Raw genomic sequence first — 27,267 nt, 5'->3', positions numbered from 1 at the left:
TTATCATGCCGCTGTACCGGGCTATGGTACGCCCTCACCTGGAATACTGCGTCCTGCACTGGTCGCCATACATGATGAAGAACATGGTACTACTTGAAAGGGTCCAGAGAAGAGCGACTAAAATGGTTAAGGGGTTGGAGGAGTTGCCGTACAGTGAGAGATTAGAGAAGCTGGGCCTCTTCTCCCTTGAAAAGAGGAGACATGATCGAAACATTCAAGATAATAAAGGGAATAGACTTAATGGATAAAGACAGGTTGTTCACCCTCTCCAAGGTAGAGAGAACGAGAGGGCACTCTCTGAAGTTAAAAGGGGATAGATTCTGTACCAACATAAGGAAGTTCTTCTTCACCCAGTGAGTGGTGGAGAACTGGAATGCTCTCCTGGAGTCTGTTATAAGGGAAAACATGTTCCAGGTATTCAAGACAAGGTTGGACAAGTTCCTGCTGAACCGGAACATACGCAGGTAGGGCTGGTCTCGGTTAGGGCACAAGTCTTTGACCTGGGGGCCGCTGCGTGAGCGGACTGCTGGGCCTGATGGACCACTGGTCTGACCAGCAGCGGCAATTCTTATGTTCTTAATTCTCAGCTCAACAGATGAGAACGAAGTAGACAGGGTTCAATAATGATCTGAAACAATGTAATCCCCCTCTTAGAGAATTTTGTCTTTGTAAATTGGCACTTAAAATAAGATAACACTCTTCAGCTAGAGGCACAATAAGCTCAGAATTTAGGTCGGTTGGGCTGAGAACTTTTCGGCACCCCTTCGTACAGTCTTGCTTCTCTGTTCTATGTTGGGATGGGAATGTAATATATTTGTTAGCAAACACTGCGGCTCCATTCCATTGAAGACCTTGGTGGTTTCACTTCAGACCCATCTCCTGACGCCAGTTCCAGGATTGTCCGAGTACTATTACCCGTGAACTATCAGGCAGGGGGTGACGGTTAGTGAGACGCACGCCGATTTAAGGGGTGTGCGCGGTTTAAGCAGCGCCGTGCGTCCGGCCTGGAAGGAAACAGACGTGGGCGGGAGGCGGGTCTGCGTGACTTTAGCCCGTAGGCAGGGGGTACCGGGGAAGGAACACACGCTCCAGCGGCTCGGAGCAAGCGCCTCGTTTTGCTGACGTCATTGAGTCAGGCAGTCCCTGTGCAGCTTCTGGCGCACTCGCTCTACCTTCTCTCTTCTCCATTGTGATCCGCTGAACGATGCGATCGCTCGCAGGCATCGCCGCCGCCGCCCATTAGAGACCCCCAGCCCTGGAAAGAGACGGAAAAATCTTCTAGCTACAGGGACCCACCTTCCTTTTCAGGCGATCCAGCTCCGTCTTCTGCAAACCTAGTGCCAACTAGCTCGCTTGTCCCACTTGGATGTCTAAATTGCTAATTATATAAAGAGAAAGAGGGAAAGACGAAAAGGGAGGCATTTGGTGTTCACCTTTTTTGGTCCTTTTTTGTGGTGGAGCGCAAGAACCGAGGTTTTGCCACTATGGGATGTACACTGAGCGCGGAGGAGAGAGCCGCCTTAGAAAGGAGCAAGCAGATTGAGAAAAATCTGAAAGAGGATGGTATAAGCGCAGCAAAAGATGTGAAATTGCTTTTGTTAGGTGAGGACTACGTGATAGAACTGATTGCGATTTATTAAAATTTAAAGACTTGTTTTAAATGTGAACCGTGTATGGTTTTCAATGTTGATCAGTGCAACCTTATCATAACGACTCCTTTTATGTAATCTATTTCCTTATGATACTCACAGATCTTTCGTTCTCTCTCTCTCTTTTTGTGTGTCCCCAATAGGGGCAGGAGAATCGGGGAAAAGCACCATCGTGAAGCAGATGAAGTAAGTAGTTTCCTCTTATAACCCCGCTCCTCCCATTTATTTTGCATTTTCTTCTGTCAGTTTGTATTGCGTTTCTCCTAATATGATTGAATTGTTTGGTCGGTTAGTTGTATATTAATGACATCGGATCCGCCATATTTTCCATAGAGTGGTTATCCGTTCTGTATTGCTGGTCATTTTCTTTTCTTTTACACTGAGTACATTTTATGTGTAGTGATTTGTAGATCAAATAAGATGGAGGAGATACTGTCACAGCGTGGTGCCCGCTGTTCATGGATTTGGTGCTGAATAGAAGGTTATACGAGTTCTGTTTCAGAGTGAGGGAGAGTGAAGGGAGTACCAGACTGATTTGAATGGCATAGATATAAGTGGAGCAGAATCATTACATTTACCACTGTCAATTAAGCTTAATGTCCAAAGTAGTTGCTGGGTTGTTTGGTTTTTTTAATCTCCAAGCTCCTTTTATAGTGTTTGATCTCCTGACATGTACGATTGGATTGACTTTGTGGCAGTTATTAAAAAATCTGACTGATGGGGGATTTAAGTTAATGATCACCACAATTTAAATCCCCCTTTACCAGGATTTCATCTTTTATCATAATAAAAAATAATTTGGCTGATGCTCACAAGTTGTATTTAAACCGAAATTATTAAAACTAGGTATATGAATAAGCCTTTTCGCAAAACCCCTGCTCTATATTTCTGTCAATGTGTATCTGTTTGATTTTTCGAATACTTTTCTGTTCCTAAAATGTTTCGGTTATGTATAATCTGATGTTTGTATACACATTGGAAATATTTTGAATCGAAAGATTTATTAGTATGTTTGATATTGGCTTCTTACAAGGCTTTGCTGTGACACCTTTGCACACACTGTTACTAATTAGTAATTGCTATGAATAAACAAAAATTATTCTTTTTCGTCATGACAGGATAGCTGAAGTAATTGCATCTCACAGGAAAACAATGGAAAATATTTTCAAAAGAAGTTATTCGTTGATTTTAATGCAGAAAATAGGCTTAAATATCTCTCTATAGACACCCAAGAAAATGCTATTCAAGCGGCGCCATCATTGAAAAGAATTTACTCACGGAATTAAATTCCTGGGTTTTTTTAATACCAAAATAATGTCTCAACGGTATTGCGGTATATAAGCTGTTATTATTATTATCCCTTTTCATGTAGTGTTGTTAAGAAATCTGGTATATGTGAGGGGGGTGGTTATTGTTAAGATCCAGTATTTTATGCAATATGTCGGCATGTAGAAATGTGGACGATGGAGAGGGGATGCTGGTTTCTGTCTGACGTCTTGATTTGAGTTTAGGAGTTGAATTTGTAAGTCTTACACAGATACCGGGCATAAATAGCTCGTTAGATTTTCAGGCGCTTCAAGTGTTGGACAGCGCCCAGCAGAGACCTGAAAGTGGCTGAGGGTTTGCCCTCGGGAGCTTACGGCTAGTCTGGCTCCGCCCACTCGAAGAATCGGTGTCCTTCGGAGCAGCTCGGGTAAGGTTCGCCTTATTCCGGCAGCCTCCTACAATGGTCGGAAGTAGCCGAAAGACTTCGGAATAAGGAACTCGTGAGTTATCGGAAATCACGTTGCTTGTGAGGGTTGAAATATTATTTGAGGCTTAGCTTTGGTTTTCGGTCACAACTTAACGTTCTGCTTCATAAAGTATGTAAAATAAAGAATGTTTTAGTCTCATATGGTATCCCAAAAGTGAATATGGAAGTTACTCAAATCTGCAGAAAAAGAGCTGTGCTATTAAAAGAGTGATAAAATCTATTATCAAAATGGGAATTCTGTGTCAAAGCAATAGGGCATGTATCATTTACATTTATATATTTTTATCTGTTTCTGATTATTATATGTCAGATGGGAATTTTTAAATATGTTTTGAATTTAAAATGAAGCTTGAAACTACAACTTAATCATTATTGTAGAAGATTGTGTTTTGTCTGTCAAGAAGCTGTAACTCTTTTAATAGTGAATATTGAAGAAAGATGTGGTGCAAATTTTTTCTCTAATGTTTTTATTTTGCTCTAATTTATTTATTTTTATTTTTTCTCTAATGTTTTTATTTTTATTTTTAATTCAATTTTTAATTTTTAAAATATTTGTACTTATTTTATGTAAGCCGCTTAGTTGTTCCACGATTTGCGGGATATAAAAAATTAATAAACTTGAAACTTGATAGTAGCATTTACTTGATCTCCTTTTTGGGAAATATTAGGATGCATTCTGGAGAGATACACAAGATATTAGGAGTGATGTGCCAAGGATTCATACTCATGGAAAGTAATTAAGTATACAGTCTGTCCTAAAATACAAGAAATGGATATCCAAATTCTGTCTACATCCAGTGTGAACCTCCATTTTATAAATGATCTGAGGAAGAAGGGATTATCTATTAAGTTAGTCCAATAAAAATGGTATTATTTTTTCCCTTATGTTTTTGTTTTATTATATTTTACAAACTGAAATGTCCAAATTATGAATGGGTCAAAAACAGGGGCATGGACAGCTGTGTGGCAGCGGAAGAATGTCCACATTATAAAAGGGCCACACAGATTCATACAAAGGAGAACCAGGGTAGCAATCCAGAGGTTCCTGGATCAAGTCCTACTGCAGGTTTTCGTAAATTTTTAAAAAACTGTGTCCCTCCAGGTGTCTATCTAGGTTCATAGACAATTGCGCGCAAGACAATCGCGCGCGGACAAAATCGCGCAGACAACTGGGCGAGAGACAACTGAGCGCAAGACAAATGAGCGGAAGACAATTGAGCGTTAAGACAAGTGAGCGCAAAGACAACCGAGCGTGAGACATTTGAGCGCAAGACAATTGAGCGGAACTTATTTACCGAAATGTGCACGAGCGGGACAACTGAGCGCAAGACAACTGAGCGCCAGACAATTGAGCGCAAGACAACTGAGCGCAAGACAACTGAGCGCTAGACAACTGAGCGCAAGACAACTGAGCGCAAGACAACTCAGGTGCCACTGCGCTGAGCTCAGTTGTCTGCGCGCGGCCTTTGTCCTGGCGTGATCTTGACCTGACACTGTTAAAGCAGAGATCGCGATTGTCTTGTGCGCAATTGTCTATGAACCCTGAGCGCCAGCAACTGAGCGCAAGACAACTGAGCGCAAGACAACTGAGCGCCAACAACTGAGCGCTAGACAACTGAGCACCAGCAACTGAGCGCAAGACAACTGAGCGCAAGACAACTGAGTGCAAGACAACTCAGCGCCAGACAACTCAGCGCCAGACAACTCAGCGCAAGACAACTCAGCGCAAGACAACTGAGCGCAAGACAACTCAGCGCCAGCAACTCAGGTGCCACTGCGCTGAGCTCAGTTGTCTGCGCGCAGCCTTTGTCCTGGCGTGATCTTGACCTGACACTGTTAAAGCAGAGATCGCGATTGTCTTGCGCGCAATTGTCTATGAACCCTGAGCGCCAGCAACTGAGCGCAAGACAACTGAGCGCCAGCAACTGAGCGCAAGACAACTGAGTCTTGCCAGCAACTGAGCGCAAGACAACTCAGCGCAAGACAACTGAGCGCAAGACAACTCAGCGCCAGCAACTCAGGTGCCACTGCGCTGAGCTCAGTTGTCTGCGCGCGGCCTTTGTCCTGGCGTGGTCTTGACCTGACACTGTTAAAGCAGAGATGATAGGAATGGGAGAGGGACAAGGACAGCAACATAACTCATAGGGACAGGATGGTGAAATTTAGTTCCTGTGTCATTCTCATATTTGAACAAGAGTTTAATAAATCAAAGTAACAGGGTGGCCAGGTTACCCAGTTCCAGGCTGCAGATTTTGGGATAGTTCTCAGTTTTTGACCCAGGTGTTTTGTCCCGTTACCAGACACATTCATTAGGGAATGTGAGATCTGTAATAGTGGAAGGTAAATGGGCATAGTGGGTGTTTGCATTGGGGTCATAATGAAATGCCCATAGCCTGCAGTGTCTATTCATCTGATCCATCTGTCAAATGCTAAGTTTCATTATTTCTAAGTAATCATTTATTTGTGTTTGTTTTGCATGATATGTTTATTTTATGAATTCTCAAAATTTTGTAAAGCTGAATTCGCTTAATGATCTTTACATGACAGAATATATGTTTTAAGTGTTTATGAAGGTCATTATCTCTTTTTCTTTGTTTGTTTAAATTGTTATTCATTTTCAAACTTACAATAAGTGTCTTCACGCTCTGTCGTCTTCACGCTCAGTTGTCTTCAGGTCCAACAGATTCCAAAGATTAAAGACAAGCTTCACTGAAACCCCCCCCCCCGAATAAAAACCAAACAAAACTGTCCACAATTTGTTTGCAGTCTTCTAGTTATTAAGTTTATGAAGTGTCTTAATATGTTAAAAGAGAATAATAACCAATTTGTTAAATGGCAACCTTAGTCATTATAAGTCATTAAAAGTTCATAATGTCATTGGAGTTTGTGAGTGTAAAATAAATTCTGGAATCAATCAATAGTTGTATTATAATGCTTTTATTTCTGGGTAACTGTATTATTGAAGAAAGCATAATACAGTGAGCATAGGTCTCCCAGGGCAAAGTTAAATGCAAAGTAAGTATTATTGAACACAAGTAAACAGAAAGAGAAGTATTTTGTATGCTTGAGAGTCAGTGTTTGAACTAGAGGATGTAAAAGGCTATGAACTTTAAAAGATCATATATAGAGATACATACATAAATCTAGTCCATATAGAGTACGTTTTGTTCAATGCTAAAGTATTGTTCCCCATCAAGCACAGGAACATTTGAAAAATGGACATAGTGTGGAGAAAACTGACTCTGGTTCTCATTCAGTCAGTGTGTGTGTGTGTGTCTGTGTGCAGTGTGAGCCACAATAGTGGTCGTTGAAACAGGGGTGGTTGGTGGTGAGGTACTTAGATTAACTGAGTACTTTGCAAAAATGTCATAGATACACAGAGAAGATGACTTCCTATTATGGATGTTGTGTGCACAAACACAAATTCTCCAAGCGTGAAGTACTCTGATTAACTGAGTACATGTCGCTCAATGCTAAACTGCTATTCCCCATCAAGAGGAAAGTTAGAAATATAGGTGAAATGGACTGGGCCTGGGGCAAACTGGCGCACCTGTTCAATGCTAGTGTTTTGACACTGCACTCAGGAAGTACTTAGATTAACTGAGTACTTTGCAAAAATGTCATAGATTCACAGAGAAGATGGCTTCCTATTATGGATTTTGTGTGCAGAAACACAAATTCTCCAAGCGTGAAGTACTCTGATTAACTGAGTACATGTCGCTCAATGCTAAACTGCTATTCCCCATCAACAGGAAAGTTAGAAATATAGGTGAAATGGACTGGGCCTGGGGCAAACTGGCGCACCTGTTCAATGCACTCAGGAAGTACGTATTAAATACATGTTATTACTTCAGGAGACCAGTGCCCCTGTTTTATTAATGGTAAGTACTTCTGGATTTAAAGCAAACTAAATGCGCATCTCCTCACAAGAGACATACAGGGAGATGGGCGACTAAAATTATGCCAGGTGTACACCTTATACATCTATGACATTGTGTGTGCACAATGTGAAAGATGTTGACATATCACGTCTATGCATTTCATTTCATTTATACTTAAAGGATTAAGAATGATAAGTGTTCTACTCTATTAATAACATCTCTAAACAAGATAAGCTGTCAATCTTGTAGCATTACAAATTCTACCTAGTTGACACAGCCATGTAAATTAAAAGTTATGTTTGATAAGGTTTTGCATTTATCCTGTACGCAGTTGTCCTTTATTTTCAATAAACTGTATATTAAAATGTCTTTTTAAAAGTATCATAGATATGATGTCACATTTTTCTGATCATCAAAGGAGAGCTGGCAAGCCAAGTGCAGACATGGGAGCTGAGACGGTAGGAGGCAGGCGAGTCATGAAGCTGGAGAATTCAATTGTGAAGTTGTAGTCACAGCTGCTGCGACACAGGAGGCTGGAGGGCAAAGAAAACACTGCAGTCAGGGAGGAGAGAGAGAGGGAGGGAGGGAGGGTGAGGGAGGCTGAGGGAGAGAGAGCCACTCACAGGAGGACTGAAGATCCCACGAGACGGTAGGAGGCAGGCGAGTCATGAAGCTGGAGAATTCAATTGTGAAGTTGTAGTCACAGCTGCTGCGACACAGGAGGCTGGAGGGCAAAGAAAACACTGCAGTCAGGGAGGAGAGAGAGAGGGAGGGAGGGTGGGTGAGGGAGGCTGAGGGAGAGAGAGCCACTCACAGGAGGACTGAAGATCCCACGAGACGGTAGGAGGCAGGCGAGTCATGAAGCTGGAGAATTCAATTGTGAAGTTGTAGTCACAGCTGCTGCGACACAGGAGGCTGGAGGGCAAAGAAAACACTGCAGTCAGGGAGGAGAGAGAGGGAGGAGGGAGGGTGAGGGAGGCTGAGAGAGAGAGAGCCACTCACAGGAGGACTGAAGATCCCACGAGACGGTAGGAGGCAGGCGAGTCATGAAGCTGGAGACTGTAGGTGGAGTGGGGTGGGTAAGTTGGGAACGGATGTGAAGGGGTGGGAGTGTGGAGGGGGGTGGATGAAAAGGGGGGAAGAAGGGGAGAGAGTTTTTTTGTCATTTTTTTTTTCTGGGAGGGCTGAGGGCAGGAGGGGGAGGGAGTGAGGCAGGGGGGGGGAAGAAGGGGAGGGAGTTTTTTTGTCATTTTTTTGTTTTTTTTTCTGGGAGGGCTGAGGGCAGGAGGGGGAGGGAGTGAAGCAGGGGGGGAAGAAGGGGAGGGAGTTTTTTTGTCATTTTTTTGTTTTTTTTCTGGGAGGACTGAGGGCAGGAGGGGGAGGGAGTGAGGCAGGGGGGGAAGAAGGGGAGGGAGTTTTTTTGTCATTTTTTTGTTTTCTTTCTGGGAGGGCTGAGGGCAGGAGGGGGAGGGAGTGAGGCAGGGGGGGAAGAAGGGGAGGGAGGAGTGGTGACTAGAGGGTGCAGCTCCCTCGGTAACAGCGGGAGCCATTCACGGGGTGGGCGGGGTGGGAGGGGTACCACGAAGTGCTTCAAGCAACACCTGTAATGCCCCTGTCACGTCACGGATGTGTCGGACGGACTCCTCAGCACAGTTGTTAATGTTCTCCACCCATGCTAAGATGGTAACCACCGCCGTGTAAATGTCCTCCGCTGTTACAGAACTGGGCGGAGGATCTGTGTTTGTGGCAGCGTGAGCCACAATAGTGGTCGCTGCAACAGGGGTGGTGGCCGGTGCAGGGTTGGTCCCACAATCTCTGGTGGAGGGTCGGAGAGGGACAAAACAGGTGGAACAACGGTTGGGGCTTTGAATGGGGAGGGGGGATGTTGACATAGGCGGGGAAGAGGAGGGGGATGCCAATATATCTGCAATGAAAAAGAGCATGAAAAGCAGGTGGACATTGAAAAGACAATTACGTAGTCAGCATGGTCTTGGCAGATAAAGTGTACAGTGGAAGCATCTATGAGACAAACTTGGTTCTTTTTGCTACATATGAATAAACCTAAGCATTTGATATTATATTAAGAAAATTCAAGTGATGTCTTAAATCTTAAATGTGTTTATTAATTGTACACTTGATGTACGTTGTAAAAATGAATAAAAGATTTTAAAATAAAAAAATTACATAATCAAAATATCTGAACACTTACCGGACTGGACAGAGAGGTCACTAAATCTGTCCAGGATGGGGGTTGAGGCAGTACTCATGGAGGTACGTGGGAGGGTTGGATGAGAGGTGATGACAGAGGGTCGAATTTCAGGGAAAAGTTGAAGGCAGAACTGGGGTTTAGGGGGTGGAAGGGAGGGGGAACTGGGCATTGGGAATGAAGGGGCAGGGCAGGGTTTGGGGCGTTTTCTTAGGGGTATTCTAGAGGGTGGTCTAGGGCGTCGGTGGGGGGAAGTGGGATGAGACTGGGCGGAGGTGGAAGGGGGTTGGAGCGTTGGACGGGACTCGGCAGAAGTTGAAGGGGATTGGGAAGTGGGGCGTCTGCGGGGGAGAAGAAACGGCCGGTCAGGGATTGGGGTGTCTTCATCTTCCTCCTCCTCCTCCTCCTGATCCTCCTCCTCCTCTTCCTCCTCACTCGCATCTGAAGACATAAATGCATGTAATGTCTGAAGTATATGAAGAACTGTTAATGTTTAAAATACATGATTAATCAACACAGATATTATGACTGCACACCTTATACCCACCCGATATTTTACTGTAACATACCTGGGGTGTTGTCCAGATTTCTTCTTACAGCCCGCACCCATGCAGGGTGATGGAGCCTAAGCTCTCGGGCTTTTTTCTTCAAATCTTCAACCTATTATATAATGGAGAGACATGAGTGAGCCATGATATATATATGGGATATGTTAAGGCAAGGGTAGGCAACTTCAGTTGTCCGGGTTTCAGGATTTCACCAATGAATATGCATTGAAAGCAGTGCATAGAAATAGATTCCAAGCATATTCATTGTTGAAATTCTGAAAACACGACTGGAATACAGCTATTTAACTCAAATAAGTACATGAGAGACAACATTATCAACTGCGCAATTTTTCGGCAGATGCATGATGACGCAGTGTGTGATTTCATGAGATGCATATCCATTTTTGCCTTCCGCGCAAAAAAACAAAAAAATTTCTCCGCGCCAATTTGTCAGCGCGCAATTGTCTATGAACAACATGTATTTGATAAATACTTACGGAGCGCGTTGTTATAGCGCGTGCATTGAAAAGGCGCACCAGTTTACCCCAGGCCCTGTCCATTTCACCTATATTTCGTCTTTTCCCCTTAACGGGGAAAAGCAGTTTCGCATTGAGCATGAAGTACTCAGTTAATATGAGTACTTCACACTCGGAGAAGTTGGGCTTCCGCCCACGGAAACCTGCATAGGATGCCATCTTCTCTGTGAATCAATGACGTTTTTGCTAAACTTATATACCAGTCACATGACCGATGGTGTGTTAAATATCGTGAGATTTCCCCTTTTCAGCACTGCTATTGGTTATCTAAAACACGTGTGATATGGTTAATCGTCAAACAGATTTTACTTCACTGTAGTGATGAAATGCGCATATTAATTGAGTATGTGTGAATTTTATAGTATATAGTTTTGTAGTACTTGATTGAAACACAATTAGCGTTAGCATGGCGCGTATGTGTTCAAACACGTGATGACATCAGCATGTCTCCATTAGTGCATAATGATGACGTATGTCATCATATTAAAGTTATAGTACTTTTTCGCACAATTGACAAGTTTTAGTATAATGAGCGCAAGTGAAAACCGCGCGGATGAACATAGTTAATGGGAAATCTGAGTAAATGGTGAGATTTGTAAATGCGGATGTGCTGCTTACTTGCGCATGCGCATATGTTGTTCAATGTATGCATGTGCTAACCTATTGATCCAAAATATTCAGATGTGATTCGTGCCAATATCAAAGTGCAGCGTACATGAGAACAGGCTTTATCAAATACTGGCAATAATCTTTTATTTATTGTATACGCAAAAGGATTGGGTGCAAGTGAAATGCGTGAGAGATTGACGAATCCGCGCATGCGCAACTATGACAGTGTTTGCATATGGGAAACACATAAGAACTATAAAATTATATTAGTTTTAAAAAGATCAGGGAGTCATGAGCAAATTATTTTAATTATTACACATCATTTTCCACTCCTAATATATTAATACAGTCATACATCACATATGTAAGAGAAGAGGGATGCGGAGGAAATAAACTGCACAATGCAGTAAGTCAGATGTTGACTTTTCTATTTACACTTATGTTGATTACTAAACATCATATTTTCCATAATGAACGTTGTTGTAAATAAATGGATAGAGGTTTAATGAGATGTGCACAGCAGTTATGGGATTTATTTGGCTGGTTAAAACTCCTAGAGTAGCTTTGGTATCTTTACAAAGATCAATTTCAGAGGGAGGGGTAAATTTTCCAAATTTATATAGCTACCATAAAGCCTATATTTTGCGTCGTGGTATATATTGGATCCTTCCAGAACTCATGGAAAAACTCCCAGATCGGTTGTGGATAGAATGGCAACTCATGTCTCCATTGCGACTATCCCATGTTCTCAGTATCAAAATGCCTAGCTATAGTAAGGACAATCGAATACATATGGGTCAACTGCAGGATTCAAATTGGCGGAGAAAGACTATTCTGGAAGCATTGGATGATAGCAGGAATACGTATATTGGATGATGTTATTTCTAATGGTGCTATGCAACATAAGTTTGGACTTAATAAATCAGAAAATTGTAGATGGATGCAACTGAAGCATGCCATTCAGGCATGGTTCCCTGATTGGAAAAACCTTATTAATCATTATAGTATGGAGTTTCTTTGTTTTCAGACAGACTTCTTGAGTCACCAGGCCGCCCAGTGGTATAAATTATTAAATGGATTTACTAAGAAGAAATTAAAAATGATACTGTGATATTGGGTATGGATATGAGAGCAAAATAACAGATTTCTGTGAATAACAATAAATTATTACTAATAATGACAGGGTTTGGCATTCAACAAATCACATATAATTAGAAAGACTGGAGGAGATTAAATTATAACTGTTGGTGGAACTCTTTATGATGGGAGAGGGATATGGATAAAAATCTATGTAATTTACCAATGATTGTTTATAAGTGATGTATTTATTGTTACTGTGAATGAAAATATTAAAGCTTAATGTAATTTGTGAAAATGAATAAAGAATTATAAAAAAAATGGCCACGAATTTGTTGTTGGATGAAGAGATGATCAATGTTTGCAACTATGAGACAAACGAGGGTTGTTATTTAACTTTGAGCATCTTGGACACCAGTTATATATTATTCTTCATTCTAGGATAAACTAAAATGAAATGGAAAGATTGGCCAATGATATATTTAATGATGTCAGAATAAATATGATTTGAAGAAATGTTAATCATTTTTTAATCTAACATCAAGTGTTCCAATCATAAAACATTGTAATTTAAATGCATCACTTGCAGTTCTTTCTAACAGTTAATTGTTTACATTGTGTCCTTACTTGTTACTTAGTGGGATAGTACAATAAAAACTTACATGTAATGGCATGGTTATATATGTCATACTAACATAAAGAAAACAACAAAATGTTTTTAACCATTGGTAAATGTTTATTAAAATATTGCTTATGTGATAAACATGTAATACACATATGTTCAAATGTAGTGTCACCATTCATGATTTTATGTACAACATGCTGAATTGTTTATAAAGTCTTTATTCATTTTAAATCATAAACAAGTGTGCAATAATATATCCATTAAGGGTTGGCACAGCAGTTAAACATCAGTGACAGTGAGTAAGTGAGGAGGATGTGGTTATAGCAGTGAAAGAACATCAGGAGCAAATTAACAGACAGTTTAAGTGAAACAGTTGAAACACTAGTTAGCATGCCTCTGACTGTCTGGCCCACCAAAAGGAGTGGGGGACATAGACAATTTAAAGTGTCTCATCTGTTCCTGCACCATGTGTGGAAAACAAACATTTAGCTTGCAGACCCTTGAAAAAGAAAGACCATACACACCCTTCAAATTAAATGAGCAACATTTAAAGGGTGTAAGGAGGGAAGGAGCTTAACACTGACTATCCCTGAAGCCGCTCCATCCAAGACACCATCTGACCTTCCCTACGTGAAGGAAAAAGCCTTTGAACACCACCCACAATGCCGTGAAAATGTCAAAGCGAGTACAGTATGCTTGAGTGGGTTACCTTGCTCGGCATAAAAAACCTTCACGCTTGGCACATGTTAGAGCAGTGGATACTAGGATAGGTAGGGGCCAGAGGAGGGCTTCAGGGAAACCCCTGGGGGAGAGATCCTGAGCGCAACAGTTTGCAGGCCTCTAGCTTTCGGGCCACGAAAAGGAGAGGGGGACATAGACATTTCAAAGTGTCTGTTTTGTTCCTGCAGCATAAGTGCTTGGGAAGTCCGTATGGACATGTCAAAGCAAAGTTCAAATCACTGAGTGAACACAATTGTAGCATCGCAACAGGAAAACCTGAACTTCAACATCAAACTCTAAAGTTCCAGATTATGTGCTATACCACGGAGATATTGAAAGAGAGGTCTTTGTCCATATGTTGGCAGCAGCGTTGTTAGTCTTTGCGTCACTCTCACAAACCCGACGCCAGCACCACACAAGCCAGCTCGAACGGGCCGGCGTGAGAGCCCTGCTCCGCCCCCCCGTTCCCGCAGGAGGACACTATCTTAAAAAGACAAACCCGACGCCAGCACCACACAAGCCAGCTCGAACGGGCCGGCGTGAGAGCCCTGCTCCGCCCCCCCGTTCCCGCAGGAGGACACTATCTTAAAAAGACAAACCCGACGCCAGCACCACACAAGCCAGCTCGAACGGGCCGGCGTGAGAGCCCTGCTCCGCCCCCCCGTTCCCGCAGGAGGACACTATCTTAAAAAGACAAACCCGACGCCAGCACCACACAAGCCAGCTCGAACGGGCCGGCGTGGGAGCCCTACCCCGCCCCCCCCCGTTCCCGCAGGAGGACACCATCTTAAAAAGACAAACCCGACGCCAGCACCACACAAGCCAGCTCGAACGGGCCGGCGTGGGAGCCCTACCCCGCCCCCCCCGTTCCCGCAGGAGGACACCATCTTAAAAAGACAAACCCGACGCCAGCACCACACAAGCCAGCTCGAACGGGCCGGCGTGGGAGCCCTACCCCGCCCCCCCCGTTCCCGCAGGAGGACACCATCTCAAAAAGACAAACCCGTCGCCAACACCACACAAGCCAGCTCGAACGGGCCGGCGTGGGAGCCCTGCTCCGCCCCCCGTTCCCGCAGGAGGACACCATATTTAATTCGACCCTGGGTCAACGGCGCCTTAGTGAGCGTCTCCGTGGAGCACCTGAGAGGAGCACTTGCGGACCTAGGAACCGGGAACACCACTCCACAGGACCTCCTGCCGACTTCCAACATAAGGTAAGGAGCGTGAGATCCCCGCTCCTCACCCTCCTCCCAACACGAAAAAACCGGCCCCTCCCGATCCAGCTGGGACTCAAAGGGAGAACCATTCCTTCTACCTAACACTTCGAACCAGACATCAAAAATGAAGCTCTCCTTGCATACACACACACTAACCACCCTTTTGATAATCCTCCTCATTTCTAGTTGGAAAGCAGCAGCAAACAACTTTCCCACCACAACCACAACTTCCAGTACAACCAACTTCCAACATCCCAACAGAAGAATAATCACATCAAGAAACTCGAACCACCACGCCAGCACTCAACACTCCATCACTGTTACCTGGAGAAGAAGACCAACACTTCCGAAAACAAAATCTCATCTATCTCCCACAACACTCATATACCCGGAAACAACACACATTCCCCAGACTGACACGACCTCCCTTACATGTGCCTATGTCAACATCAGAGCTCTAGGACCCAAAACAGAAAACATAAAAAATTGGATAAAAACAGAAAAACTTGACTGCCTGTTCCTCACTGAAACCTGGTTAACCTCAGACACAGACCCAAGAATAAAAGAAGTATGCCCGCCGGGATACAAAATAACAGTAACCTGCAGAGAAAAAAAAAGAGGAGGAGGACTAGCAATAATAATCAAGAATTCCCTAACTCTAAACATACTTGAAAAAACATCCACCCCGCAAATGGATCTCCTAGCATGTCATCTCACAAACCCAACACTAAAAAACTCACTAAACTGCTTGCTCTGCTACATAACACCAGGAAACTGGACCACAGTGAGACCTGAATTTGAAAACTTCATCTACCAAAACTCATTAACAGCAGAATATAACCTCATCCTAGGAGACCTAAACCTACACCTAGAAGACACAACCTCCACACCAGCAAACAACTGTCTATCCTTCCTCAAAGCCTTATCCTTCCAGATCCTAAACCCACAAACCACCCATGAAAAAGGTCATCAACTGGACATTGCTGCATTCATGACTCACCAACCATCCAATCCAGCAATCCAAACTCCTAACGGAACATGGTCCCCATCCCTATGGTCAGACCACTACACATACAACTTCAACATCAACTGGACCATGACCAAACACACACCCCAATCATCTTTTGGTCAAATGTAGACGAAACTATACAAGACTGCGACCCAAAAAACTTCATCTCCCACTGGAAAAATGTGTCCACCAACATCCTTGATGATCTGGCCCCCCTACAAACCAAAACCAGAACCAGCAGGAAATCAGACCAATGGTTTGATAATGAATTACTCCAACTCAAAAGACAGTGTAGAAGATTAGAAAGAAAATGGAGAAAAAAGAACCAAGATCAAACAAAAGCCGAATGGAAAAAAATCAACAAACAATACAAAAATCAACTAAGGGATAAGAGGAAAAGCTACTATACTAACCTCATAGGCACGGAAACCCAAGATTCCAAAAAAATATTCCAAATCCTGAAAGAATTAACAGACACCAAACCATACACAACCACCACGAATACTCCTCCACCATCACCCACCCTCTTAGCAGAACACTTCAAAAACAAAATTACCAACACCAGAGCCACTCTCATCCTTAACCCATCCCATCAAAACCCAATCACAATCCACCCTCCAGGAAAAGAGGCAACCGCAGCAGACAGAATCTGGACTCAATTCCCCAACATACAATGGTCAGAATTCAACAAATGCTACAAAAAATACAGCCATGCCTCCTGTGACCTCAACCATTGCCCCTCATATCTCCTTACCACCTCTAGTGTAAAATTCCGCACCACAATTCTTCAATGGATTCAATTCACGCTCACAGAAGGCACATTCCCTGCTGACCTCAGCGAAATCGTCATCACCCCAATCCAAAAAGACCCAAAAGCACCACAAAACCACCCATCTAACTTTAGACCTATAGCCTCAATTCCGCTATATGTCAAAATTATAGAAGGCCTAGTAGCCAAACTCCTCACCAATTACATAGAGGACCACAACCTACTCCACCCCATGCAATCAGGCTTCAGAACAAACTTCAGTACAGAGACACTACTAGGCTCCCTTATGGATACCGTCAGACAACACCTTAGCACAGGGAAAAAAATGCTTCTCATACAACTGGACTTAACTGCGGCATTCGACTTAGTGGATCACAACATCCTTCTACAGATCTTAGACGCAATAGGCATCTCAGATAAAGTATACTCTTGGTTTGAAGGATTCCTAAAACTCAGAACCTACAGCGTAAAATCAAACAAAGAAAAGTCAGAATCCTGGTCAAACCCCTGCGGCGTACCACAAGGATCTCCACTATCCCCCACCCTCTTCAATCTCTACACTGCTTCTCTAGGAACGCATCTGGACAATATGGGCATAACCACCTATAGTTATGCTGATGACATCACCATCCTCATCCCATACGATCACTCTAAACCTACCATGACAGACAAACTTCACCAAACACTTGAAACAGTCACAACCTGGATGAAAAATCACAAACTTAAACTCAACCAAGACAAAACCAAATTCATCCTTCTCGAAAATGACAAGATCCAAACCACAACCAACTTAGACATAAACACAATCAAATATCCCATCCAAACCACCATAAAACTACTTGGCATGACCATAGACAGATGCTGCACTATGCAACCGCAAATAAATAAAACAATTCAGAAATCATTCGCAATCATGAGAAATCTGAGACAAGTCCGAAAATTCTTTGAAAGAACACAATTCCAACTTATAGTACAATCCCTAATACTAGGGATATTGGACTACTGCAACATCCTCTTCCTTCCTTGCCCTGCAACTACGATTAGACAACTCCAAACGATCCAAAATACAGCTTTGAGACTCATCTACTCATTGAAAAAACATGACCACATCACTGAAGCCTTCATCAACTCACATTGGCTTCCAATCCAAGAAAGAATCCAATTCAAATTCTACTGCATACTATTCAAAACACTACACGGAGACAGTCCATCATACTTGAACAATCGCCTCATACAAGCACCCACTACAAGACAAAGAAAAACGCACGCCCCATTCATACCCCCCCCAATCAAGGAAGTAAAAAGAACAAAACTACACGACGGCCTCCTAGCCACCCAAGCCGCAAGGCTGGACAACCAGATCTCCAACCTCTTGATGACCACCCCAGACTATAGGACGTTCAGAAAAGAAATAAAAACCACACTTTTCAAGAAATTCCTGAAGCAGCAATGACATCACGACCGCTTATTAACTCTAAAACTGACACTTGATCTACCCACTACTGCACTAATAATAACAAAAGAACTCCCACTATGACCACCTATTAACTCTTTTACAAACCACCTCACCCTCAACAACCTGCTAAATGTTTATAAGATCTACAACTTACCTCTCTAGCTAATCATTGTAACTCTGTTTTTTTTTTTTTTAAACTAATCTTTTGTAATCCGCCTTGAACCGCAAGGTAATGGCGGAATAGAAATCCCTAATGTAATGTAATGTAATGTAATACGTGCTCTTACTGCTGGGTGGTGCGCGGTTACCAGCCTGGAATCGAGCAAGCAGCTGTTCTGTGTGATCTTGCTCACGCTGTATATGTTCAAGGAGTTTAAAGATGGTTGGATGGTGGCATGCAACAGAGGATTGAAATGCATGGTGCCAACCTTCAACAGAATTATTGGTCCGAGGCAGTCCTTCTTCCACACGAGAGCGCATATTCCACAGAGCGATAGGAAAAGGTGGGACACGTCTCCCATTTGCCCGCAATCTCCCGATGTAATTGTCTTCCCAATAGTCATACACCGGGGTCAGTTCATCTAGTCGACTCTCCTCCAAGGTCTGGAAACACTCAGCAACATCATCCACAGGAACAAAACTTAATGCTAACAGCATTTTGGTGAACAATCTTACTCTCTCCTCATCTCTATAGCTGGCGGTCAGTCCCTCATGTTGAATTCTGCGCCACAATGATTGACCCAGATGGAACAGGCACCCAGAAACTGTAGCATTGGGAAATACTGTGTGGGCAGCTTGCAGACTTGCTCTCTCAAAGTCCATCAAGATTGTCAATGGTGCCAACGTGTTTCTGGTTTCCAGCAGTTTCCTCAACACACGTTCATAGTCCTCCTCCCTTTTACTGTTCAACAACACGTAGACCATGGGAAGTGCACGATTGTCTACAAATGCATGGATGGTAAAGACTTGGACAAACAAATGGGGGGCAACTTTGAATGTCCCATCCATGAACCAATGTCCATGTTGCTCCAACACCTCAAGATTAGATTGTGTTGTGAAAATGAAAATGCGTCTTTCATCATTTTCACCTGAATCCCACAACAGTAATTGTTCACCACGTATGCTTCTTTGTAGCGGCTCAGGAATTTGTATGTCTCTTATGCACCTTGGATTACCCATTGCTAGATGACCTGCATTTCTCTTTCTATTAATTGTTCTCTGCATGGAGGTGTATGCAGGCAATAATGTAGCTGCTTCTAAACTTGTACCAGCTGTTGTGCCATGAATGATCTGTCGTGGCCTTTCAACCGTAGCCACAGCTCTTTCACGTATGTCTCCCATCATTCGATCAGCTTCAATTCTGGCATTGTTGGGTGCATGCACATGTGCCGTTATCTCGACAGAAGATCCATCGACGAGCCTCTTTCTTCTTCCCACACAATCACGGCGCACACACCTCCAGGACGTGGATCCATCTGCCATCACTCTGTCACGACGATATCGATAGCCCTCATGAACCCAGTGCTCTCTCCCACGCTGTGAAGTTATTACTTCCATGTCTATGTCAAATCACTCCTGAAACCATACAATTAATAACATTATCCTATTTGGACTTGCAATTGATATACAATTGCCTATATCATGAATGAAATACTCAAAAGAACATCATACCTGTAAGACTGGAAGTATATCGATGAAACCCTCAGGAACTGTAGTCGACCTTCGACCCTGAACCAGTACCTACAAGAGTTATAACATGCATGTAAACTTCATGTTCACCCAGCACACAAAAAAACCTACAAAGGTCAAATAGATGAGGTTAGGCCATACATATGTAGAGTTCAGCACTATGGCACAACACCATATACCTGCAAGGGTGCGATCCCTGTCAGGAAAACACTGAAGATGTCTGTCCTCTGTTGACTGTGGTCTCTTGATTGTAGTCTGTTGATTGTAGTCACCTTCAATAATAGATTATATGAGGTTATTACATACATATGACATACAAATCCCTATATGTAAAGTTCAGTGCTATGGCACAACACCATATACCTGCAAGGGTGCGATCCCTGTCAGGAAAACACTGAAGATATCTGTCCTCTGTTGATCGTGGTCTCCTGATTTTCCTCTGTTGATTGTAGTCACCTTCAATAGTAGATTATATAAGGTTATTACATACATAGAATATACAAATCCTATACCTCTGTACTTACCTTGCCTCCAAGATTGAACTTCTAGACAAGACTAGGGTTTCAGCAAATTCATATCCCTCAGCACATGACTGCAAGACTAAAATTTATAAGGTTAGCACATAGATATAACAAACAGGACTTAACTTTGCAATCATACCTCTAATAGTGGAAATCTGGCTTGCCAACCATCATGGATTAAGAACGTCATTATACCTAAGCGCAGACAGAAGGAAGGCAGAGAGGTCCAAAACAAGGACCCACAACAATGGTATACAATCACCCTCACTACACACCCAAGGCTAAAAGTTTACACCAATAAGCCCTACCATCAGACTACTTATCCTATCCTATTGTTCCAATTTAGCAAAACCAAAAAATGAAGCTATGCATATACCTGTAAATGTGAATATCCTCTTATGTATGATACCTGCAAAAGAAAATGGTACCCATTGCCTTTATAAAACTATAAACCATGAGCACACTCTTATTTTTTTTTTTTAATCTTTATTCATTTTCAATGACACATCATGTGTACAAGAATCAAAACATTAAAATAAAATACATCACATGTCAATCTGTCTATATTATCACATAATAGATATAAGTACCTCCCTTCCCACCCCACTTCCCCACTCTTACTTTTCCCAATATGAATAATAGTATAATTAGACCCCCCTCCCAACTATAAGACGGTGTATCTTTAAATAGAAAATAGTGTGTATTCATTACAGTAAGATGTTAATGGCTCCCAAATTTTATTAAAATTATTACAACTTCCCTTTTTTATTGTTACTGTTCTTTCCATTTTGATAATGTGACATAATGAATTGCACCCGAAACTATATACTTGAGTGTATATGATCTTTCTAATTATTACTTATATGTTGAATGGTGACTCCAGTGCTGATAATTTCCTTTTTTTTTCTCATGGACTTACCCAATAATATTGTATCATTAGATAATGCGACACTCAAATTAAACATATTCAGATACTAGTGTTGCTGGCATAAGAGTTTTTACCTCATGCCAACATGTTTCTTTACATCTTTATTACTTTTCAATTCTATAACTCCATCCAATTACGCTTCCAATTAATATCCATCATCACATTATACATAATCTTAATACCATAACTCAACCTTCTCGCTCTTTTAACATGCGGGAAAACTAAGCGCAAGACGGATGCAAAACCCGCAGGTCCTTAAAAATCCGCGTTCCGCGCCACTTTTCAGGTCCCTGCCACTTTTAGTCTCTGGCTCTGACAGGGCTGTATGAGAATTTAACTCAGATGGATCCTAGCATGGGGAGGGGAAAGCATTAGGATCCGTCAGAGTTAAATTCTCATACAGCTCTGTCAGAGCCAGAGACTAAAAGTGGCAGGGACCTGAAAAGTGGCGCGGAACGTGGATTTTTAAGGACCTGCGGGTTTAGATCCGGGAGGTCCGTAAGGTCCGTGTTTTACGGTTACGGGACCAAATCGCGCAAGACAACGGCGCGCCGACGATTGTCTTGCGCGCAATTGTCTATGAACCTCGCTCTTTTAACATGCGGGAAAACTAAGCGCAAGACGGATGCAAAACCTGCAGGTCCTTAAAAATCCGCGTTCCGCGCCACTTTTCAGGTCCCTGCCACTTTTAGTCTCTGGCTCTGACAGGGCTGTAAGAGAATTTAACTCAGATGGATCCTAGCATGGGGAGGGGAAAGCATTAGGATCCGTCAGAGTTAAATTCTCATACAGCTCTGTCAGAGCCAGAGACTTAAAATGGCAGGGACCTGAAAAGTGGCGCGGAACGTGGATTTTTAAGGACCTGCGGGTTTAGATCCGGGAGGTCCGTAAGGTCCGTGTTTTACGGTTACGGGACCAAATTGCACGAGACAACGGCGCGCCGATAACCGAGCGCAAAGTTGACGGCGCGCCAATGAGCATTCCATTATATCTAAACATACCCACATAAAAATATAAGCATCCCCAATCTAAACAATTCATAGTGAATTTGGCTGATTTTTAAACTTCTATCCTCGCTTTTGTTCCGATTGTGAAGCACGCAGTCGGCGCGCGCGTGAGCACCGCAAATGTAAATATGTAAATATCAACATACCCTATATAAACTTTATAATCAATCGCGCTGAGCTTTATGATCATCCCCTCCCTTTTCTTGCGAGTGAACCGGACCGATTGTGAAGCACGCGGTCGGCGCGCGCGTGAGCACCGCAAATGTAAATATGTAAATATCAACATACCCTATATAAACTTTATAATCAATCGCGCTGAGCTTTATGATCATCCCCTCCCTTTTCTTGCGCGTGAACCGGACCGATTGTGAAGCACGCGGTCGGCGCGCGCGTGAGCACTGCAAATGTAAATATGTAAATATCAACATACCCTATATAAACTTTATAATCAATCGCGCTGAATTTTATGATCATCCCCTCTCTTTTCTTGCGCGTGAACCGGACCGATTGTGAAGCACGCGGTCGGCGGCGCGCGCGTGAGCACCGCAAATGTAAATATGTAAATATCAACATACCCTATATAAACTTTATAATCAATCGCGCTGAGTTTTATGACCATCGCCTCCCTTTTCTTGCGCGTGAACCGGACCGATTGTGAAGCACGCGGTCGGCGCGCGCGTGAGCACCGCAAATGTAAATATGTAAATATCAACATACCCTATATAAACTTTATAATCAATCGCGCTGAGCTTTATGATCATCCCCTCCCTTTTCTTGCGCGTGAACCGGACCGATTGTGAAGCATGCGGTCGGCGCGCGCGTGAGCACCGCAAATGTAAATATGTAAATATCAACATACCCTATATAAACTTTATAATCAATCGCGCTGAGCTTTATGATCATCCCCTCCCTTTTCTTGCGCGTGAACCGGACCGATTGTGAAGCACGCGGTCAGCGCGCGCGTGAGCACCGCAAATGTAAATATGTAAATATCAGCATACCCTTTATAAACTTTATAATCAATCGCGCTGAGCTTTATGATCATCCTCTCCCTTTTCTTGCGCGTGAACCGGACCGATTGTGAAGCACGCGGTCGGCGCGCGCGTGAGCACCGCAAATGTAAACATTCCCTATATAAACTTTATAATCAATCGCGCTGAGCTTTATGATCATCCCCTCCCTTTTCTTGCGCGTGAACCGGACCGATTGTGAAGCACGCGGTCGGCGGCGCGCGCGTGAGCACCGCAAATGTAAATATGTAAATATCAACATACCCTATATAAACTTTATAATCAATCGCGCTGAGTTTTATGATCATCGCCTCCCTTTTCTTGCGCGTGAACCGGAAATATAAATATCAACATACCCAATATAAACGGTTCCTAGTCAGTTCATCCACAGTTTTATAATCATACCCTGCCTTTTGTTGCGCGTGAAGCGCAAATATAAACATACCTGTAAATGAAGAAACGTGGAAGTATGTTCACTCTCATCAGAGGCGAGAAAAATCCACGCAAGACAAATATTCGTTATAGATCAAGTACTAGCAAAACCAGATCTTTACCTATAACGGACACGGTCAGGCAGCGAAAGGAAGGCGGGCTGTTCGGAGGACATATATAATGTGGAAACGTAACCATAGTAACGAAAATGCATTCACGTGACTTGTATTTAAATGCTGTTCGGAGAATACATATCATGAGAACATAACCATGGTAACAAAAATGCATTCACACGTTGACGTGATGACGTGTTCACGTGCTGTACGTGCGCATGTCCTTTGATTGGCAAGCGGCCTCTAGTGGCGCGCTGAATTGTCATGGCGCTGAGTTATCTTGCGCGCAATTGTCTTGTGCTGAGTTGTCGCTGCGCTCAATTGTCTAGCGTGCAAATGTCTTGCGCTGAATTGTCTTGGCGCTTAGTTGTCTTGCGCTGAATTGTCTTAGCGCTGATTTGTCTGCGCGATTTTGTCTGCGCGCGATTGTCTTGCGCGTTTTTGACCTGTCACCGTCTATCTACTGTGACTTTCTGTAATCTAGATGTGCCAAGTACCAGGTCTGAATATGGGCGTCCATCTTTTTAAGCATGGGCTTCCCTTCCCTTCTACAATCAAAGCTGGATGTTCATCTTTTGGGCCGTCCCTAGTCCTACCTAAAACAATCTCAGTCCACACCCCATTGCCATATGGACATAAGAATAGCCTTACTGGGTCAGATCAATGGTCCATCAAGCCCAGTAGCCTGTCCTCATGGTGGCCAATCCAGGTTACCAGTATCTGGCAAAAACCCAAAGAGTAGCAGCATTCCATGCTACCGATCCAGGGCAAGCAGTGGCTTCCCCCATGTCTTTCTCAGTAACAGACTATGGACTTTTCCTCCAAGAAATCCAGGGGTGTCCAACCTGCGGCCCAAGGGCCGCATACGGCCCCATGAAGTATTTTGTGCGGCACTGATCAAGGGCGATGCAGTGTTTTCCTCTGCTGCCCCCGGGTGTTTACCATCTTGCCGGCTCCCTCCTGTGTCTTGCTGCAGCGTTTGAAAGTTTGTGCGGCCCCAGAAACATTTTTTTTGGCTAATGCGGCCCAGTGAAGCCAAAAGGTTGGACACCCCTGGTCTAAACTTTTCTTAAAACCAGCTACGCTATCCGCTCTTACCACAACCTCTGGCAATGCGTTCCAGAGCTTAACTATTCTCTGAGTGAAAAAATATTTCTTCCTATTGGTTTTAAAAGTATTTCCCTGTAACTTCATCGAGTGTCCTCTTGTTCTTGTAATTTCTGACAGAGTGAAAAATTGATCCACTTGTATCTGTTCTACTCCATTCATATACCCCCTCCTTTACAAAGCTGTGCTAGTGTTTTTAGTGTCAGCTGGGGCGGTAACAGCTCGGACGCTCATAGGAATTCTATGAGTGTCAGAGCTTTTTATCAGAAAGCAGCTAGCGCTACAAATGGTAGCGTGGCTTTGTAAAGGAGGGGAATAATGACATATAGTGGTTTTAGACTTCCATATTCTGGCTCTATAAAATTGGTAATTTTGACAACCAAGACATGTTTAGCTTCTAAAATAAATACCATAATGTAAGATTTATAAGCAAAAATAAACATAAACATAAATAGAGACCAACTGAATTTTGTTTTTGGTTGTGGTGCTGAAAATGGCCCTAAATCCCTTTTCTGCCCAATTTCGGCAGAAAGGCTATGACTATGGCTTCAATTTCAATCTCTTCATTTTTACTTTTCCGTAAATGTTTGAAACTTTACTTTTTTCATAGGGCTTTTTAAAATCTGTGATGGGTTATGATGTTATCAGAATTTGACATTGTTTTATTATCTATATGTTTGAAAATTTTGATCATTATTTTTTTAATAACTTGTATGATTGTGTATTTTGGGAAAGTTTAAGAATTGCATGTTAGTATTTTAAGATCAGGGTATGTTTGCTCACCTATGTTTATGTGTTTTCTTTTGTATCCTACATAGGTTTTTGGTTATGAGGGATATGAATGTTTAAATAAATAAATAAATAATGACCCTTGTACTTTAAATAGATTGTGAGCCATAGATTGTGAGCTTACTGGGATAGATAGGGGTATTGCTTGAGCACCAGATTGTTAACTGCTTAGATAATTTTGATAGGCGATATATAAATACCTAAAATAAATAAATAAATAAAATAAATATGTTTTAATTGGAAGCCAAAAATTTGTGCTTTATCTTGCTTGTTTCCCTCCCTTCCCTCTCCTCCGAACAGAAACTGTCTCTCTCCTGCCCACCTGATGGTCTAGGGGTGTAGTCAGCCAGGAGTGATTCCCAGTTGCTCCTGTCCATGCCAGGCTCTGCTCTCAAAATAGCTGCCATGACCTCTAGTGGCAATCTCACAAGACTGCTGCAAAAAGTCACAATAGTCATTTTGAGAATAGAGCTGACATGGGTACGAGCAACTGGGGATCTCTCCTGCCCTGAATATACCAGTAGACAAACAGGAATTGTAAAGTAGAAGGGGAAGGAGGGCTATTTTTTGCATTCCATTTTTTTTGTGTGTAGAAACAATTCTAAAAAAAATAAAATTGTGGAACACATAGACAAGCATGATTTAATGAGAGAGCCAGCATGGGTTCAGCCAAGGGAGATCTTGCCTCATAAATTTGCTTGACTTTTTTGAAGGTGTGAATAAACATGTGGATAAAGGTTAGCCGGTTGATACAGTGCACAGTTCTTCAACCGCTGGTCCGTGGACCGGTGTCAGTCCGCAGAAAATTTCTGTCAGTCCGCGCAGGGCCAGCAAGATCAAGTCGGCAGTTAAATTTCCTGCTGACTGCGGTTCCTGCTGACTAATGTTCCTCCCAGCCTCAGGCAATCAAGACAGGCTGCTGACGTCGGGGCCTTCCCTCTCTGAGTCTCGCCTGTTTGGAAACAGGAAGTTGAAACAAAATAGGCGGGACTCAGTGAGTGAAAGTCCCGACATCGGCAGCCTGTCTTGATCGCCGCCCCTACCGAGTTGCTGAAGAGGGCCGTGGGGAAGTTGCGATTAGAATGGAGAGAGCTGCAGATTCAGGTGCAGGTGGAGGGAGATGGTCAATGTGTGCGAGCAAGATCCTGGGGATCCTTCACAGTGGCTGTCTCCCCTCCCACCAGCTCTCCTACTTGCCAGGGCAGTGCTTTACCGGCAACTTCCTGCAGGCAAGTACTGAGAGCTGCTGGAAGGGGAGGAAGCCACTGTAGGAGGCTGGGAAGCTGCTGGATAAAGGGAGAGCTGTTACTGGACTTGAAGGGAGTTAGAAGGAGAGATGCTGCTGGGAGGGGAGGAGGGAAAGGGATGGGAAGAGAATTAATGTTGGATAGAGGGAGGAGGGAAGGGAGAAGAAGGAGAGATGCTGCTGGGAAGGGAGGAGGGAAAGGGATGGGAAGAGAGTTAATGTTGGATAGAAGGAGGAGGGAAGGGAGAAGGAAAAAAAGGAAGGAGGGAAGGGAGAAAGAAAAAAGGAAGAAAACAGCTGGCAGGGAGATTACAGGAGGGGAAGGGGGTCAGGATGGAATGGAGAGATCAGATGAGGGAAAGGGGAGAGA

The 27,267-nt window shown here is 43.2% G+C and overlaps 1 protein-coding gene across 5 annotated transcripts in view; it reads left to right on the top strand.

The window, feature by feature from the left end:
• Positions 1 to 1,075: 1,075 nt before the first annotated feature.
• GNAO1 (G protein subunit alpha o1) overlaps positions 1,076 to 27,267 on the top strand; it is a 1,237,229-nt gene continuing 1,211,037 nt past the window's right edge. For all 5 annotated transcript variants that reach the window (XR_004539356.1, XM_033943713.1, XM_033943712.1 and 2 more), the window contains exons 1-2: positions 1,076 to 1,602; positions 1,793 to 1,835. Coding sequence is in view for 4 of the 5 variants with exons in the window: in XM_033943713.1 (XP_033799604.1) it covers positions 1,485 to 1,602; positions 1,793 to 1,835 (161 nt within the window). In the remaining variant the exon portion in view is untranslated. The remainder of the gene's footprint in view (positions 1,603 to 1,792; positions 1,836 to 27,267) is intronic.

This window comes from Geotrypetes seraphini, chromosome 4 (assembly GCF_902459505.1).
Source record: "Geotrypetes seraphini chromosome 4, aGeoSer1.1, whole genome shotgun sequence".
Classification (NCBI taxonomy): Eukaryota; Metazoa; Chordata; class Amphibia; order Gymnophiona; family Dermophiidae; genus Geotrypetes; species Geotrypetes seraphini.
This window is presented reverse-complemented; position numbering and strand designations above follow the sequence as displayed.